At 43.6% G+C, this 19519-nt stretch overlaps 1 protein-coding gene across 2 annotated transcripts in view; it reads left to right on the top strand.

Moving 5' to 3' along the window:
* CDH17 (cadherin 17) overlaps nucleotides 1–19519 on the top strand; it is an 87921-nt gene that overhangs the window by 51255 nt on the left and 17147 nt on the right. For both annotated transcript variants that reach the window (XM_070477393.1, XM_070477395.1), the window contains 3 exons: nucleotides 991–1206; nucleotides 4997–5073; nucleotides 7600–7791. In XM_070477393.1, coding sequence (XP_070333494.1) covers nucleotides 991–1206; nucleotides 4997–5073; nucleotides 7600–7791 — 485 coding nt within the window. The remainder of the gene's footprint in view (nucleotides 1–990; nucleotides 1207–4996; nucleotides 5074–7599; nucleotides 7792–19519) is intronic.

Consider the following 19519-nt stretch of genomic DNA (forward strand, 5'->3'; position numbering starts at 1 on the left):
AAACAACAGAAATGTATTCGCACACAGTTCTGGTGGCTACAAGTCTGCGATCAAGGTGCCCGTGACGGGAGAATCCTGGCCCCTGGTGGCTCCTGGCATTCGTTGGCTGCTCCTGGTGGTCACGCCGCAGTCTCTGCCCTCTTCTTCACATTGCCTCCTCCTCCGTGAGTGTCTCTGTTGCCTTTTCTGGATTTAGGGCCCAATCCACATCCAGGATGGTTCACCTCAAGACCCTGACTTGGGTCCTCCTGAATTCAGAAGGTGAAGTCCTAGCCCCCAGCACCTCAAAGGGGGACTATTGTTTAGAGACAGGGTCTTCAATGTCATTAGCGTGAGTCTTAACCCAATATGACTGGTGTCCTTCTGAGAAGAGAAAATCTAGATAGACAGGACGGGGGAAGACCATGTGCAAACACATGCAGCAGATGGCCATCTATAAGCCAGAGATCTCTGAAGAAATCAGTCCTACCACACCTTGCTCCCAGACTTCTAGTCTCCAGAAACTGAGAAAATAAATTGCTGTTGTGAAAGCCATCCATTGTGTGGTCACTTTTTTTTTTTATGGCAAGCCCTAGCCAGCTAAAAATGGCCTTCCCTGGTGGCTCAGGCGGTAAAGCATCCGCCTGCAATGCAGGAGACCCAGGTTCCATCCCTGGGTTGGAACATCCCTGGAGAAGGGAGCAGTAACCCACTCCAGTATTCTGGCCTGGAGAACTCCACGGACGGCGGAGCCCTGCGGGCTACAGTCCATGGGGTCGCAAAGAATTGGATGCGACTTAGTGACTAACACACACATATGCAGCCGACTAAGACGCTGCTCCACACACTGCACTGCTGAAAAGGTTAGAAGCACCAGCATCAATCTAAGAACTTTATTCTGCTTCTCACGGTTACTTCCAGTGCCTTCTAGGAACCCGATTCTCCATGGAAGCCATTTTTTAATAGGCTAAAAAGAATAACGGATGGGTTTCCTTCTTTCTTTCCCTACAGGGAGCAGTATTGGAACTCTTATTGCTCATGACATGGATGAAGAAAACACTGTCAACAGTGTTTTAGAATACAGAATTGTGGATCAAACTCCCAAAGTTCCTCGAGATGGGCTGTTCCTGGTCCACACATACCATGGAACAATCCAGTTAGTGGTGCAGTCGTTGCACAAGCGGGACGCTCCGCAGTACAACCTGACCGTAGAGGTGTCTAACGAAGGTTAGTATCACTTTCACGGTGTCGAGTGAAAACACTTGTCTTCTTTCTAGTTGTGATTGTTAGGATGCTCTAATGCCTGGGTGTGTTGCAAAGGCTGCCATTGAAAAAGGTATTGCTTCCCACGTAAAACAAGCCCAGAAGCCAGCATGGGAACGGCCAGAGTTGCAGCTCAGAAAATGTGATTATGTTTGTTTCCTGAGAAAGTAGATGCCCAAGAGGGGATTAAATATATAAGGATTTTATTAGGGGAACTGCCTATGAGAAAAAATGGAAAGGGATACAGAGGAGGCTGGAAGAACTGTCAGACCTCAATCCGAGCCTGACCCTGAGTGGAGGAGGGAAGGAATGAAAGTGCTGGGGAAGCTCCCGGTCAAAGGGAAGTTCGGCAAGGCCATCGGAGGTCCGCGGTTGGCTGTGGAAGGAATCTGTGGTCCCCAAAGGCAGGCCTACCTTAGCCTGCCTGCCTTGTTCAGGCACTGCTGGGGCAGCCAATGGGAAGCAATGTCTTGGTGCACACGTGGTGATGGGTTTCAGAGCCCGGCAGCTTGTTGTCAATTAAGATCCCTGTTGTTAGAAGTCATTGGCAAGCCTCGTTGTCATGGCCACCGTGATCACAAACAAGAAAGTTAGCTGTATTTCTCAAGTCTCCCTTTCAGACTCAAAGGCTTTTACTATATGACAGTGAAGGAACTTCTGGAAAGCTTTGCCTTTTCCTATTAGCTTCTAATTGGCTGTTTGATGATATCAGGAAACATTCATCTTTATATTTTATACAATTTCAAAGCAAGTGGTTTTTAATCTTTGCTAAGTCATGAGACCCTTTGAGAATCTGATGGAAACTATGAATTCCTAAACAAATGCATACGTTCTCAGATAAATTGCACAGACACACAAACATACTCGACCTCAGAGACAGGCTTATTTTAGGATCATTAATACTTCTAAGTTAAGAATCTTTCTTTGAGCTAACTGGTACTGTCTTAAATAACCAAGTAGTTCAGTAATTATTACGCTAGGAGAGAAAGATTATATAGGTATGCTGTAGTACAGAGTGTCATTTCACATTGTGCTTCATATTTTTTTTCTTTATCCAGATGTTGAGATACTAAAGAGATCTAAGAGTACTGGGGTTTACCCAGCCCCCAAAGCAGGAAGTTTGAGACATAGTAATTTGGCAAATATAGAGGGCCTAACATAATGCTTAGCATTATGCTAAGAGGTACAACGAAAGTGGGTGTAATAAATCATCCCTGTCTGTGATGAGCTGACAATTTCACACCATTAGCCAGCCATTCTTCTAGTAGTTACTGAATATTTACCTTGATTGAGGCACCATTCAAGGTACTGGGAATGCGCAAATAAATAAGACCTGGTGTCTGTCCTCAAGGAGCACTTTTTGTTAGAGGAGATGGAGAAGTGAATAAATAAATTATAAGGAATACGTACAAGGTAGCCCATGAAAGCAATGAGTGACTCAGTGGAGAGGGAGAGAGAACTGATAAAGCTTTCTGGAAGAGGTGTCATTAATGAGTTTCAGAGGATGAATATGACATGTTACAAAACAGAGGAGAAGGCTTACAGAGGAGAAGAAAGTCCATGTGCAAATGCTTGGAGACCTAAAGCAGTTTGATGCCATAAGAGCATAAAGTGGAAATCAGATTACAAATTGTCTATATACATGAATACATCTATAGATTATATGGACCAGATTATGCAATATATTTATATGTAAATATATGTGTGTTGATGGAATTAAACATTCAATTGTGTACTACAGAAAATTAGTCAGTAGGCTATAATTAGCATAGTTTTACATAAATTCAGGGAAGTGATTTTATTTACCTAAAACCACAAGGCTCACTGCTGGTCCAAATGAGGCTTACTTGGAGTAGGCAAGTGGTAAGTTCAGGCCCTGGGACCTCTCCAAATCTCCAGACATTCTTGCTGTCTACAAATGTCCTTGGGACTGGACCCAGCTTTAATTAGCATCCACTTATTTATAAGATGGTTATTATTAGGTTACATGCCTGGCCTTGTGTCTGGTGTGTTGAGAACAAGCTCTGGAGCTAGGCAGCCTGAGTATGTTTGTCAGCATCCCAGGAAAAGAAAGCCCCCTTCAAAGAAGTAACCAAAAGGAGAGTCAAGAAGGGATTGTCTGTAAAGCTGTGGGTAGGGGTTATGGAAAGCCAGCAGGAGATGTGAAGCACAATAGAGTCATTTTTACCCCAAGGTTTGAAGGGGCAACGGAAGGGCCCTCCCCTGAAGGAGCAGGCCCTGGGCCTGGGGCTGTGACTCTAGAGGAAGCTGCTGGCAGTGGGAGCCAGACTCTGACTCCATGCTCCTGCCCTTCCTCAGACCTCCTGCCAGTCTCCCCCTGGTAGAACTCAGCTGCTACCCAGAGGGCCAGGATGCCCGATGATGCTGTTCCTAAGGTCAGCCTCCAGGGCACAGAGCAGGGTGAAGGGCGGGGAGCAGATGGAGAGGACTGAGGAGCACATGGATTCAAATTCTGGCTCGACCATGAGCTAGCTGTGGGACCTTGGTCAAGTTACCCTTGGCTTCCTTGGTTGTGAACTAAATGAAAATGGTAATAGTACCTACATCACAGAGTCAGAGTGAAGATGAAGTGAGTCATGTAAGCAAAGCACTTAATACCGTGCCTGATACACAGAGAGTGCCAGCAGTGTCTGTTATGATGAGAACCTTGATTTTGTTGCTATCTACATTTTGTAAACTGACTACCACACACTGATTTCAAGTAACATGCCCAACCTCTTACACATCTGATAAGTAGCAGAGACAGAATTTCAGCAGTGGGGTTCCAGAGCCCAAAGTTTAGCCATTGTATAATACAGGCTTCATAGTTGGAATAATGGAAACATGGATCCCATCCTGTTGGTCTTCATGTGGCTGTTTTTCTGGGGATCCCATCCCTACCCATACTCCATGCTCACATTGGATCCAGGTTGACTTCTGTCTCTGACTAGGTCTCTGAACTGTCAAACCCACACCTCAAAGCCACTTTCCAGGGTTCTGTGAGCTGCCTCTGGGTAGGCATGCCCTTGGAAGAGGGCTAATTGTATTGTGGGCTTCCCAGGTGGTGCTAGGGGTAAAGAACCCACCTGCCGATGCAGGATACGTAAGAGACATGGGTAAAATACTGGGTCAGGAAGATTCCCCTGGAGGAGGACATGGCAACCCATTCCAGTCCTCTTGCCTGGGAAATCCCATGGACAGAGGAGCCTGGAAGGCTACAGTCCATAAGGTCGTAAAGAGTCGGACACGACTGAAGCGACTTTGTACACAGACACACAATTGTACCTTGCCTCCCTCACTTGGGCCTTCCCTTTATGGCGGCAGAAGAGATAAGGACAGTGAGTGCTGGAAGTGTTCAGAGAAGGAAAGACAACTGTCTGGGATGCTCAAAGAAGCTTTCTAGAAGGATAGTTTTGCACTGGGCTTTGAAGGCTACGTAAGTTTCACTAGTCAGAAAAGAGAGGCTGCTTCCCAGAAAGCCTGGCTCAGGAACAAGATTTTACCTAGGAGGAGGCAGGTGGATGGAGTGGGAAGCCCAGAGGAGCCTCTCCCAGGGTTTTCTTCTGCCCCACCTTGGTGACCTACACGTGGGTGTTGGTGAGGAGCAGAGAAACTCCTTGCTACGCACTTCGCAGGTCACTAGTCAGATTGTGGCATGGCTGTCACAGAAATTGCCAATTGTTTTCCTTGCAGATTTCTGATCTTAATGCAAGATTTTCAGTGAAAATTTTTGTGATATGCTTTTGATTTTCAGACTTCAAGACCCTCTGCTTTGTGCAAATCAATGTTATTGATATCAACGATCAGATCCCCATCTTTGAAAAGTCAGATGTGAGTAGTTGTCACCTTGTTTTTGCTTTACTTTGTTTATATTACGTGACCCCTACTTCTGGAATAGAGACACAAATAGCAGTTAGGGATAATGCCAGATTTAATATCTTAGTTAATATGCTGGTAGTAAACTCAGGCCTCGTCTTCAGTGCAAATCTTCTGGGAACAGTAACATTCACTGTTATAGTATCTGTGAGCATCTGTTTATAAACTTTTGCCAACAGCTCATTTATTTCAAGGACTGCTTGAAAGCTACAAGCACAGTCTTTGTCAAACTGAGACGAATTGAGTGGCTGCTTGCAGTTTGCCTTTATATATTTTGTGTGTATAGGACAATAAATAGATTATTGCTAGATTCTCAAACAAGAATTTTTAGCCAAAATTTAAAATCTGGCAAAATATTGGCAATTTAAACCCACCTTGCAATAATTGAATAAGAGTCCTGTAGTCATATACGGATGTAAGAATATCTGAAGGCTGAGAGCCGAAGAATTGATGCCTTCGAACTGTGGTGCTAGAGAAGACTCTTAAGCGTCCCTTGGACTACAAGGAGATCAAACCAGTCAATCCTAAAGGAAATCAACCCTGAATATTCATTGGAAGGACTAATGCTGAAGCTGAAGCTCCAATACTTTGGCCACCTGATGCAAAGAGTCAGTTCATTGGAAAAGACCCTGATGCTGGGAAAGATTGAAGGCAGGAAGAGAAGGGGATGACAGAGGATAAGATGGTTGGATGGCATCATTGACTCAGTGCAAATTCTGGGAGATGGTGAAGGACAGGGGAGCCTGGCGTGCTTCAGTCCATGAGGTTACAAAAAGTCAGACATGACTGAACAACTGAACAACAACAACAAAGGCAAAGAAAAAGCTAATCTCTGGTTTATGCCAAAAGAATGTGTTCATGACACTTGCAAAAATGAGAAGAACTGGGCAAAAAGAGCAGGAGGAAAAAGATCAGTTGACTACATCAAGAAGAATTCAAGCTAATTTATTGTTAATGTGGGCTTTGAACTTGGCAGTAGTTTTATCATTGCTTCCCTTAAAATGGATGCCTCTATTTATTTATTCTGGAGGAGAGAGAAGCTGTTTTGACTAGATTGTTATGTTTGAAGTCAGTGATGAGGCAGCCCAGAGCCTTGTGATGATGTTCATAAATCAAAATAAGGATAAAGCTGTGACAAAGAAAGGGAATTGATTTACAGGAGGGTTTGCAGAGGTAAAAGGTGTGACAATATAACTTGTGTAGCAGGCACTGAGGTTAAGTGGGCATGAGATTAAGAGCCTGTCTCTTCTCTGCCTCCATTCTCTTGGGTATTTGATCTTTTCTCTGTGTTATAGTTTCCTCGCATTACATCTAGACAGTGCTTTTAGACTGAGGACAAGAGTTCTGCTTTAGGAGTCTCAGAGCTTGGAAAGGCAAATGGGGCTCTAGAAAGTGTGAGTCCACTTCTTTCACTGCCATGGTCCACTCCTGGACCCTGCCTGTTATCATCTTCATGATCGTGATGTCAAGAGACGTGACCTGGGGGAGTTTCAGTGGAGGAGTGAGAGATTAATAGCACCTGCTTTGGAGGTGGACAAGCATGGATTTGAAACCCAATTCTGCGACCAGCTAGCTGTGTGGTCTTGAGTGGGTTTTTTTTTTTTTTCCTTCCCAATTATTTTTATTAGTTGGAGGCTAATTACTTTACAATATTGTAGTGGTTTTTGCCATACATTGACATGAATCAGCCATGGATTTACATGTGTTCCCCATCCTGAGCCCCCTTCCCACCTCCTTCCCCATCCCATCCCTTTGAGTGGGTTTTACCTCTCCAATCTTTTCTTCTCTGTCAAATGGAGATGATAACACGGCTCTTCAGTAGGGCATTTTGTCTTGTTGCTTATCTTTATTGAGCACTTATCATGTGCCAGGCATCCAGAGGTTTTATATGTATTATCTCTGTAAATCCAAACAGAAAATGTAAAATAGCTTCCATTTTTATTATGTCCAATGGACAGAGGATGAACTTGAGACTTTAAAAAATCAGATAACTTATTTCAATTCACCCAGGTAATAAGTGGCAAGCCTAGGATTCATACTGAGGCCATTTGACTCCAAAGTTCAGGCTCTTAACAACTATTCTCTGATTGATTAAGAATTAATTAAAATGATATATGTAAAGTGCCTGTCACATTGTAGGTACTCGATACATAGTTGCTATTTATCTGTCTCATTACTAATAACTATAATGATAGTTGCAGTTATTAAATATATTGGATGCGGGTGGGAGAATCTGTTTTAGAATCCTATCAGTAGCTCCCTGAGACACTGTTTCTTGGTATAACGGGTATCAGTCTACAAGTGTGACTGTGGTCAAAAGCAACTGCATTCTGCTCATCAACAGGAAAAACATGCTTGGTAAGTATTGATGTAAACTATGACTTGTGTCCATTCTGAAACCTGAGGCAAGTTTGTTCTTTGACAATTGTGCTTGATGACAATGGACATTCTCATTGTTTCTTTCCCCTATTTCCTTCTTAGTATGGAAACCTAACTTTCCCTGAAGACACAGCTGTGGGATCTGTCATCTTAACCATCCAGGCCACAGACGCTGATGAACCACATACTGGGAGTTCTAAAATCTTGTATCGAATTACACAGGGAGACAGTGAGGGACGTTTGGAGATTGAAACAGATCCCCAAACCAATACTGGATATGTCAAGCTTAAAAAGGTAAATCGCCCATTGAATGGAATTTGTCTTTTTCATAGATTAGTTTCTTTAGGACCATTCGAGGACCTATAAGCAGAGGTGATGAATTGGTGGTGACCTCTCAGGCGCATGATGGACTGCTGGAACACCCTCAGTGATTCCTGTCCTCGTGAAAGACAGAGGCCAGGATTCTAGCTCTGGGTCTGTCACTAGATGACCAAGTAACCTTTGCAGAGGGAGGCAGGATTGCCATAAAAATTATAGAATGGATCATTTTTAGTATTACTATGTCCCATGTAATAATGGGGACATGCTTACACTAAAAAATCGCTTACTGTTTATCTGAAATTCCAATTTAACCAGGCATTCTTTCTTTTTATTTACTAAATCTTGGGCAAGGTGGTGCTCAGGGTTTTATTTTTCCCTTTGCAAGTGTGGGATGTTAGACTAGATGAGTCCCATGAACCCTTTAGGATGTAGGCTGTTTATACTAGTGGACCAGCCATAGGCTCCTCTCTTTAATAATGACTGGAGATTGGCAGGTCTCCTTTAATAGGCAAGTTATAATAATCAAATTTATTCTCTTATACCTTCTTCCTGCCCACCCCTTACCTTCATCTTTTATGGCGCTGCTAAGTCCACTGGCTCCTGCTTCGTCTCTCCTTTTGTAAGGACTGGGTAGTCTGGAAGCCAAAATCTTGATTACCGTGATACTTGCTTCTTTGTAGAGGGTCTTCCCATTCTTGGCTCAATCTACTCCTATCCCCTACTGTATAGACCTGAAGTTTGACCCTCTCCTCCCTGGCTGCCTCATTTATGCATGTTAACTGTGTATCAGATGACTGAACAGGAAGCGGCACTCAATGTCGTCCAATATCTTTAGAATGAAAAGAGATCAGAGTTACAGCAATAGAGACTCTGCAGACCTGGCTGAATGCTGAGAGTTTGTAGTACAGTGTGTGGGAGGCTGCATCAGAAAGCTCTGAAGGGAAGTTTTGACCCAGAATAAAGGTAGAAACTGAAAATGAAGACAAAATAATTTTACGAAAAATGGCTAGAAGCATGGGGAAAAAAGTGCCAGTGCTGAAGGAAACCCTGGAGCAGAATCTCAGAATTCTGGTAGCGTTCTGACCACACACCCCGCCTCTGACAAACGGCCTCACTGGGTTTCAGCTGCAAGGTTTGTGCGTGGATCTACTTAAAGCCAGTAGTATTTTGTGTGAGTCTGACCTTTGAAAAAGGCGCCGTTACATCTTCCCCCGCTATTCATGGCTGCCTACATGGACTCAAAGAACCCAGAAGGAAAGGCCAGGGCCCTGAGTGTGCGAGGCCTGCTCAGCAGGTCCGGGCAGCAGGCCTGGTCCTGTGGCAGGAGGTGAGGGCAGATAGCATCCTTCCTTCCCCAGGACCAGCACCCTCTAGATGTCTAAGAGATAAAAGGGCTGTCCATCTCAGTATGAAACTCGGTAACTTTTCACGGTGGCTTGTTGTAAACTAATGTAAGTTAATTTGACAATCTGTGGCTAATGGGCACCTATAGGGAAAAGTTGGTAACCTTGATGATCAGCAGTAGGTGAAGGCTCTAAGTATCTTCCCACACCCTCCTTGACATGAGGGGGTGTGTTCCAGCAGCGGGCCTCTGGCCAAAATCTTGGTCACATCTTTATTTTGTTTGTGATTGTATACCAAGTATCCAGAATATTTGCACATAGTGTAGGTTCAATAAATCTTGGTTGCCTGAATACATAGTTGAATTCTGTCCCATGTGCAATAAATAACAAGCAGGTATGAAAACCATCATTCAACTTGTGCTTTAGGCTTTAGGTTTGTGCTTTCCTGGCTCTCCGTCCCGCAGGCACTGTGATCACAGTAGTCTAGGAAGAGGATTCATCTGACTGTCCATAGAAAAGGTGACGACGATAGAACAGAACTGGAGTCCTGGAACGCTGAAGGGTATAAGCTGCTAGACTAGCCAGAGGCTACATTCTTCTTCAAGAATGTATTTTTCCACCAAATTGCATGTCTTGAATACCACTGATATCTCAAAAACCTCTTCGCAAGATCACTTTGGTAATTAACAGACCTTCTAGTGTAGCTTGAGACAGTGCTAGCTCCGAGCCTGTAACAGCTGCCTCTGGGGTGTGGCTCTGATTGGGATCTTTCAAATGCTAAGTGACAGCCAGCCCAGAGGTGTGGATCCTTGACCAGGATACCCTGAATGTCAGCCAACTGCCCCTAGGATGTGTGTCCTCACCATGACAGATGTGTTCATGCAGTTTTCAGTTTTTAAAAAATAAATTAGACTCTATTATGTGGTTTCTCTGGTGGCTCAGAGGTAAAGAATCTGCCTGCAATGCAGGAGATGCAGGAGGTGTGGGTTCCATCCCTGGGTTGGGAAGATCCCCTGGAAGAGGGCATGGCATCCCACTCCAGTATTCTTGCCTGGAGAACCCCATGGACAGGGGAGCCTGGTGGGCTACAGTCCATGGGGTCACAAAGAGTCAGACACGACAGAAGCGACTGAGCACACATGTATGTGGTTTCTCTTGCATAGCTTAGCCTTATTGCTTCAGAACCATTGTACTGATCATTAAAAAAAATTTAAATCCCAATGTAAGCTATCATGATTCTATCAGCACCTGTTCACCTGAATTAAATGTGCAAATAAAAGTGAAACTCGCTCAGTCGAGTCCGACTCTTTGCGACCCCATGGACTATACAGTCCCTGGAATTCTCTAGGCCAGAATACTGGAGTGGGTAGCCTTTCCCTTCTCCAGGGGATCTTCCCAACCTAGGGATCGAACCCAGATCTCCCACATTGCAGGCAGATTCTTCACCAGCTGAGCCACAAGGGAAACCCAAGAATACTGGAGTGGGTAGTCTATCCCTTCTCCAGGGGATCTTCCCGACCCAGGAATTGAACCAGGGTCTCCTGCATTGCAGGCAGATTCTTTACCAACTGAGCTATGAGGGAAGCCCTAAATGTGCAAATGGCAACCGATAAAATTCACCGAGGAGCGCATACTCCACAACTGTAGCCCCTTTCGCTTACTCCTTTGCTTCTCACGCTAACCCCAAGGGAGGCAGAAACAGTCCCATCGTCCAGCTGAGGTTTGGGCTCACAAGTTACAGTCAGCCCCTCTACTAGATGGCGGAGCTGGGAACTTGACCCCTGGCTTCTGACTCCTTTCAGGAAAGAACTGCTATGGGGGCCTGGCATTGCCATGTACTAACTCTGCGACCTTGACACAAGTGTTGTGACCTCAGACCTCAGTTTTCTGATCTGAAAAACTGGCGAACTGGTAGAACCTTGCTGATGAGGACCCTGGAGGATTCAGTGAAAAAACACACACGTAGCTCTTAAGACAGCCCCTAGCAAGTGGTAGCCAACTTCATAAATGTTCAGCATTATCTTAATTCTAATTAACTGGAGGGAGGGCAGAAGTTAGGACTCTGGCTGTGGACAGATGAGTCGTTTTCTCTTCTTGCCAAGGGGGCCGAACTTGCCCGATCCCAGAGTCAAACGGTGCCCACTGCGGACAGCTGACTCAGGCTCTCTGGGGGAGGGCCTGGAAATCAGTCATTTTAGCAAGCGCCCTGCAAAGGCTGTCTCCTCCACTCTTGAGTAACCACTGCACTTCACGGTGGATGCCAGGCGTGTGGGCTTTCCACACACCTATCAATTCTCCAACGCCAGCCTGGGGTCCTACGACGTAACTCAATTCTGACACTATCTGTTGGGAGACAGCATCCGACCCCCAGGTTAAGGGCTCAGTCCCACTATCCAGCCCCTCTTCAGAAGCCAACCGCAAGTCTCAGGTTGTCACCTGTTCTTCTGACTGACTGGCTATACATCAAAGGTTCACGACTGCCTCCTTAGTTTCCAGCATTTGCTAGAACAGCTCACAGAGCTCAAGGAAACGTATTTACCAATGTATCACGTAATAAGGGATATGATGAAGGATCCAGCTGAGCAGCCAGATGAAGAGGTACATGGAGTGAGGTCTGGGAGGGCCCTGAGAGCAGGAGCTTCCATCTCATGGAGTTGAGTTGTATGTCACTTCCCCAGCTTGTGAATGTGCTCACTAAACCAGAAGCTCTCTGAATGCCTTACTCTGGGGCTGTTTATTGAGCCTCCATCATGTAGACATGATTGATCATGAACTCAATCTCCAGCCCCTCTCCCCTTCCTGGGATATGGGAGGAGTTGTGCTGAAAATTCCAAGCTTCTAACCATGGCTTTGTCTTGGTCTGATAACCAGTCTCCCTCCTGAAACCATCCAAGGAGCCACCAAGAGTCACCTCATTAGGACAAAAGACACTCCCATCACCCAGGAAATTGCAAGGGATTTAGGAGCTCAGTGTCAGGAACCAGAGGAAAAGACCAAGAAATACTTTTTCTATCAATTCACATGCCCCAAGTGATGCTTGGGAATAAACACGATTTAGAACTGCTGTCCTCTCTGTCTTTACTGCCACCCTGAGCTCTGGCCTATTGTGTGATAGATCAACATATTCTTGAGACCAAGCAGGTATCAAGAGCCAGGAAGGCTATTTCTCTGAGCCCTGCTGCACTCATCAATAACTCTCCTGAAATTGAAATTCAGACGTTTGTTTTGGCTTTAATGTTGTTTTTTTTTTTTTTGTGATACAAATTTTGTCACTTCCTCATTATGGTTGGTTCTTTTAAATTCTCAGTACATGATGTGTTTTTAAGCAGCTAGAGTACCATGTGGAAAACTAATGTGCACTTTTTTCTCTTCACTGATTATTGATGAAAATGTTAAATGTTCCTGGTCTCAGCTCCTTTCCTTCAGCACTTTATCTCTGCTTCGAGGTTGAATCTAAATCATGGGGTTGACCTTCCAAGCAGTCACGTACGCAAGAGGGATTGTGGCATGAGTGTGTGTTTTCTTCCTACCTGATGAGAAAAGTTGTGAGGGTCTCTTGACTTGACTCTGCAGGCATATCCCCGTGTCGTGAAAGACAGGGCACGTGGTTTGACAAAGCTTGTTCTTGATTAAACTCTGCTGATTATCACTTGCTAATTTTAGATTCTTCCATTTCTAATTTTATTCCTGGAAAATGTGGTCCCATGTGCTTTCCTGGTGTGAAAGTTCAGCGGACTGACTGATGGCAAGCTGTTACTTCCACTCAGTAAGTTTTGAAGGAGCACGGACGCCCCCTCCTAACGGGCCTCCCTGCCCAGGTCAGATCAGTTCAAACCCACCTCCCCTAGCTGCTCCCAGAGTTAACTTCCTTCAACCCAAATCCCACCTTGTCAGTCCTGTGCTGACCACTTCTCTCTGCTCATCAGGCATCAAGTCCCAGCTTGTTAGCTTGATGCGCACTGTCTTCTCCATCACCTCTCTCTTCTCTCAGGTCACACGTTCTGTCCTGATAACTCTCGCTGCTCTCATTTGCAGGCACACCATTTCATTTCTTTATCCCTCACCTCCGGTGGCGTCGTGAAAGGATCGGAAAGCCAGGGAGGGGACTGAGGGCCTGTTTGATGTAAGGATGGGGTGCACGTCCTCTGCCTGAGCCCAGAGAGCTGTGCTGCCTGTCTGAGCCTGGGCTTGGCTGGACCCCAAGGAACAGGGTGCCGCATCCTTGATCCACATGGCGGGCTTGCTCTGGGGGCTGCTGCCTTCCTGTTCCATCCACCAGACTTTCTCGTTCGACAGCCCTGCCTCCCTCCCCTGAGATGATGGGTGGCCCCTGGGAGTCAGCTCCAGCTTGCACACACCCTTCCCCAACTCCCTTGGGTGGGGAGTCCTATCCCACCATGAAGTCGTGACCAAGAGGTCATCATGGGGTCATACCCTGTAGACACCGGGTGCTTATCTCTACAAAAAACCTCTCTTTTTACATGTCAGGTGGATTACAAAATTTTATATTCTGCATTTTAGCAAGAGCCAATTGATTCTCAAATGACCTTTAGTCTTTACACATCATTCTTTTTCTTTCATATAAGGACATTTTCTATCTTCCTTTTGAACTATCAATTGGGTTGCGATGCTGTGTGTGTTTGTGTGTTCATGGAGAAGACGGTTTCTAGAGAGTGAAGATTTTCTTCAGAATCGCTTTCCCACTGGAGCCTGCAAGGGCTTGAGAAGGACCAAGACCTTCTCACTTTTATATTTCCTAATGGATATACTATATGGGCACTGTTTGTCAGGGAAGTGATGAGAAGCAAAGAATATAATACAGTTCCTCTTCTCAGAGAGCTCATGGTCAGTAAGGGTCTGGAATAGAGAAGCAAACAATTAGAATCCTGAGGTAAGTACTGTGAGATTACAGAGGGCATGGAGCTCATCTATTTGGGGATACAGAGTGGGATTCGGGGAAGATGATATGGAGAGGACAGCACTGAGCCAACTTTCGCCTGATGGGGAGAATTTTTTCAGATGTTGGGGAAGAGCAGGCTGAGCTAATGCAGTCATGTGTCAGCGTTTCCTCTTCATGAAAGGAAAATACCATTTTTGTTTAACTGATGAGAAACTGATATAAACTCAAGTCAAGGAACTGACAGCTCCCCAAGAGATCCTGGGTCCTCCAGGCCTGAAGAGTGAATAGAACAGTGCAGTTCCCAGAATCTATAATGTGCTTTCTGAGCTTTCCTTGGGTTCCTTCATCTTTTTGAGGTCACGGGTACCTTTGAGACTCTGGCAAAAGCTACATAACCTCTCCTGATGAAAAAATTCACTTATGCACAAATAACAAAAATTCAATGGAGTAAATTTAAGGATCAAATTGGATTTATTAAATAACTCATAAATCAATTGTCATTCCATCTAGCAAACAGAAAGGAGCTCCACCAAGCTGTAGAAAAGGAAAGATTTTTAAAGGGAGAATGGGAGTGGAAAAAGGAAATTATTGGCAAAGAATGTCTTGTTTCAGACAAGGTTGCCCTCCTAAAAGGAACAAAGGGCCTACTGGGTGGATTACCTCACTAGGGCCAACCAGATTTAAGGCTCACTGGGTAAAGTTGCATTCCTGGGGCAGGGATTGAGAATGCAATAAGTTAGGTATTAGGTTTTGTTGCTGACACGGGGTTTAGCACAAGTGATTCTGTTTTGGGCCTGTTGTTTCTTTAAAGTGTGTGCGTGCTCAGTTGTGTCTGACTTTTTGCAACCCCAACGAGTCCAGCTCTTTGTGGACTGTAGCCCACGAGGCTCTTCTGTCCATGAGATTCTCCTGGCAAGAATACAGGAATGGGTTGCCATTTCCTTCTCCAGGGGATCTTCCTGACTCAGGGATCGAACCCAAGTCTCCTGCATCTCCTGCACTGCAGGTAGATGCCTTACTGATGAACCACTAGGGAGGCCCTTTAGCAGATTCCCCATTTTGATCGGATTCTCGCTTATCTGAGAATTGTGATAAAAACGTAAAGCGTTAAGTGTCATTATCAGATACTGCTCTTTAGTTCTTTCAGCTTCTGTTGATCTTCTGTGTGATAGTCACAGGTCGTAATTTTTTTTTAAAATTAATCCCTGCGATAGTCACAGGTGTCAGTTTCAGGTTTAGAGTTTTTAAGTTGGTCATTCTCTCTGCCCCCTTTCTGATGTTCTTAGTCTTCGTGAGACTCGGTAGTGAGTGGTTATGAGCATATATTTAAAGCTTTTGAGAGAATGCAGCACATAAGAGAGAGTACCCTGATTCTAACAAGCAGGATAATTCCTTGTGTTCGGCGTGTACCTTTGAGCCATGGTCCCCAAGTCCCAAACCAATCAAATGCAAATAATTCAAAGAAAGACTCCATTGCAGGAGTCACGCTTTGAAGGCAAGTGACTTGCTCAGTGATGTGATGTTCCAGAATTTCAGCTGCCCCGAAAGTGTCACTCCAGGTCCAGCAGGTAGTGGTGGCTACAGCACAGATACTTCCTTGCTCAACTGGGAGAGAATCAAGGGCTATCTTATATCAAGAGCAACTTTGGCCAGAAAGCCTTAGGATTTTTGTTGGGCAGCTATTGCTCTAACCGTGAGTTTTTCAATATTTTCAAGAATTAAGGAAAGGTTCCTAATCATATTCTGGTGTACATGCACTCTTAACCAGGGAGGGCTTGCCTGGTGGCTCAGCTGGTAAAGAATCCGCCTGCAATGTGGGAGACCTGGGTTCCATCCCTGCGTTGAGAAGATCCCCTGGAGAAGGGAAAGGCCACCCACTCCAGTATTCTGGCCTGGAGAATTCCATATACTGTATAGTCCATGGGGTGGCAAAGAGTTGGACATGACTGAGCGACTTTCACTTCACTTCACTTAACCAGAGAAGAATGGACCCACTAAAGAAAGTGAATCCTGAGTCATGGATACCTCTTGACACTTCCTTTCTAACTCACTGATGTAAATCCAGGGAGTTCAACCAATGAGGTATCTCAGTTTGTCTGTGAGCACTCAGGGTCACAGTTAGACAGCCTGAGAGACCGCCTGATGACCATGTACCAGCCATCTAGGTACATACGGAGAATGACAGCCATCACAGACAAAGGTAAACCCTGCCAGGACACAAATCACTTCCGTCAAGGCAGCGCTGCTAGTGGATTCACTCACAGGGATAGTTAGCTGCATATGCCTATTCAAGTTAGATGTCAGTTAGGTTTTCTCCTAGCCCCAAATCATAGTTGTTTTAAGTTCCAGAGGCTACCTCCCTTATCAGCGGCCTGGGAGATACAGATGATGGTTTACCTTCTCAGGCCTATGCCAGAGTGAAAGAAAGGGAAAGGAAAAAAAAAGAGAGAGAGAGAATTTCATGTTCAGTTGAAGTATGAAGTGTTGATCTGATGTCCTGATCTGATGTCCACCTCACTGTCAGCTGCCTCTCTTCCTACTCAAGTTGATTTAGAGATTCAGTATTTTACAAGACCGGATGTCAGGTGGATCTTCAGCTGTGAGATGTATATGTAAGGTTTAAGACCCTAGAGACTGGCTGCCATGCAGGTAGCAAGGAGGACCTGATAGAGTCCCTTCCAAGGAGGTTCAGGGGCAGTCTTCGTTCTCACTGACTCCAATTCAGAAAGGTGGGAGACAATTGAAACGTTAGCTTGGAGAGTTGTAGCCAGATATTTGAGGAAACCAGAAAAATTCAGGATTCAGTCCAGTTTATGGGTATATGTGTCCTAGTCGCTGCTAAGTCGCTTCTGTCATGTCCGACTCTTTGCAACCCTATGGACTGTACCTTGCCAGGCTCCTCTGTCCATGGGATTCTCCAGGCAAGAATACTGGAGTGGGTTGTCATGCCCTCCTCCAGGGGATCTTCCTGACCAGGGGTCAGCCCTTGTCTTTCATGTCTCCTGCATTGACAGTCGGGTTCTTTACCACTAGCGCCACCTGGGACCCCCGAAGTCCGATTTGCTCTGCTGTGCTTAGTCGCCCAGTCATGTTCGACTCTGTGGATCCCATGGACTGTAGCCTGCCAGGCTCCTCTGGCCATGGGGAACATAAAGGTTCAAATAAAATTTTTCTCCCTACAATTATTCCTGCTTTGTAAAAAATTCTTTACAAGAATAATCCCAGTAAAACTTAAATTTTTTTTCATTAAATTTGGCTTGATTATTTACATAAGCGCAGCAAGAATAGTGATTGACCATGTAAGCTCTTTTTACGATTGCTTTGCTGGAACCTTGAAAGCAAGGTCCTCTCTGAGTCTATGTACATCTCTCTCCAATGTGACAATCCAGTCCAAGCCTTGGTATTGTAATCAGTGTTTCCAATTGTGTTCCATTACGAGGAGAACAGATTCTTTTTGAACATATGTGAATGACTACCTATATTGCCATGAAAAGAATGTATTGAGAGTTTCTGAATTCTGGAGAGATCACGTAGGAAAAAAAAATGTCATTTTTGTTTAAAAAGGTATGCTTTATTTATTGCTGTAAGTCATAGATTATTTAAAAGAAAATATTTCTTTAAATCTGGAAAAATAAAACATGAAGAAATACGCACTGTATTAGAACAAAAACTCATACAAATTATAATCAACCTCCTCAGTTTATTTAATTCAATGTAATTAATACTGGCTCTATTTGAATCTAGTTTTTCCATTATTCTGGAATTCTTACCCAGTTTAGTTTTATGATTTTAAAATGATCAGAAACCTGTACTCTAGAATACCTGTTAGAGTTCAGAGTTCTTTTTATGGATTTCTCTGAAGATGAAACAGTTTTGTAGGAACACTTTTGCAAAAGCATCAGAATAAAACAATTAACTATTGTAAATGACAAAATCCTTAAGATGCCCATTATTAAATATCTGATAAGAATTCATGGTAATGGAATTGACCAGGAAATTTGGTAATCTTTGCCATGAGTAATGTTTACGATAAATAGAATTATGACTGATAACATCATACCAGGAAATAATAGATTTCCAGGAAGTTCATACAATTTCCATAACACATACCTATGTAAATATAACATGAAGAAGGTTTGGACTTCCCTAGTGGTCCAATGGTTAAAAATCCGCCTGCTAATGCAGGGGACATGGGTTCGAACCCTGCTCTGGGAAGATTCCACATGACACATTAAAACCGTGCACTACGACTGCTAAAGCCCGTGCAATTTAGAGCCGTTGCTCTTCGTGAGAAGCCTGAGGACCACAACTAGAGTGTAGCCCCACTCGCTGCAACTAGAGAAAGCCTGTGTGCAGCAATGAAGACCCAGCGCAGCCAAAAATAAATAAATTTTTTTTAAAAAAGAAAAAAGCCTGAACACTCAAATCATTAAAAAAAAAAAGCTTAGTATTACTTGTTTGACAAAGTTTTCCATGTAATTTAACATATCAAATAATCTTAATTAGTGTAACAGCTCTCTTTTTATAAGGAGAAAGAAAATGCCTTTCTGATTTTTCCAAAGTACCTCTGGAAAATCCCAAACTTATTTCCAGGTCAAAAAGACTTCACTTAGAATTTGATTTTGGGAAGTTCTGCCAAAAAATTAAAAAGATTTGGACACAACTAAAAAGGATCACAGATCATTATGAAACAATATCTAATTACCCACTTAATTATTCAAATAGAATAGAATGGAGGTTTTCAAGAGCAAATGCAGTAAGTTACATACTTCTGAGCCAAACTTCGCTTTTTAAATATTGAGATGACTCAGTTTACTTAAATAATCAAAGACTTGATAATAAAGATATAAAGCAAAAAAAATTATTTTGATAAAACACAAAGTCTTTGCTTTCTAAACAGACTGTTTTAAAGATAAAGGAAAGCTTTTCAAATTTCTCATAAGGAGTAGATCTTTTTTATTAATAGATCTAATAAAATTTGCCCTTTTAGCAGATGAAAGAAAATTAAGTTTTAGTTTTGCATAAGAATATTTTAGTATTTAAGCTTATTTTAAAACTCTTATAATAACAATTATTTTTTTTAGCTAACTTGACCACACAGGGTTTCCTCTTTTTTCCTCTTTTTCTTTCTTTCATTCTTCTTTATTTTCTATGTCCATAGTTTTTCCGTAATTTTTCTCCTTCCTATTTTAAAATAACGAGCTTTACTTTAGAAAAAAACCACTATTATTTCCCTCAACAAAATATATTGCCATACCACATACCGTTTTAAACCAAAAAAAAAAGCCTCTGAAACAAAAGATACATCCTATTTTCCTTGCATACCCAATTATTTCTTATTGTTTTAAATTACATGAGTGACTGAGCTTGCACACGTTAGAATTCTTAACCCTTAGAAGCCTTAATTTGTAGTGAACACTTGCTAAGCAATTAAGAACTGTTACCCTAGCATTCTTTA

This window comes from Odocoileus virginianus, chromosome 15 (genome assembly GCF_023699985.2).
Source record: "Odocoileus virginianus isolate 20LAN1187 ecotype Illinois chromosome 15, Ovbor_1.2, whole genome shotgun sequence".
NCBI lineage: Eukaryota > Metazoa > Chordata > Mammalia > Artiodactyla > Cervidae > Odocoileus > Odocoileus virginianus.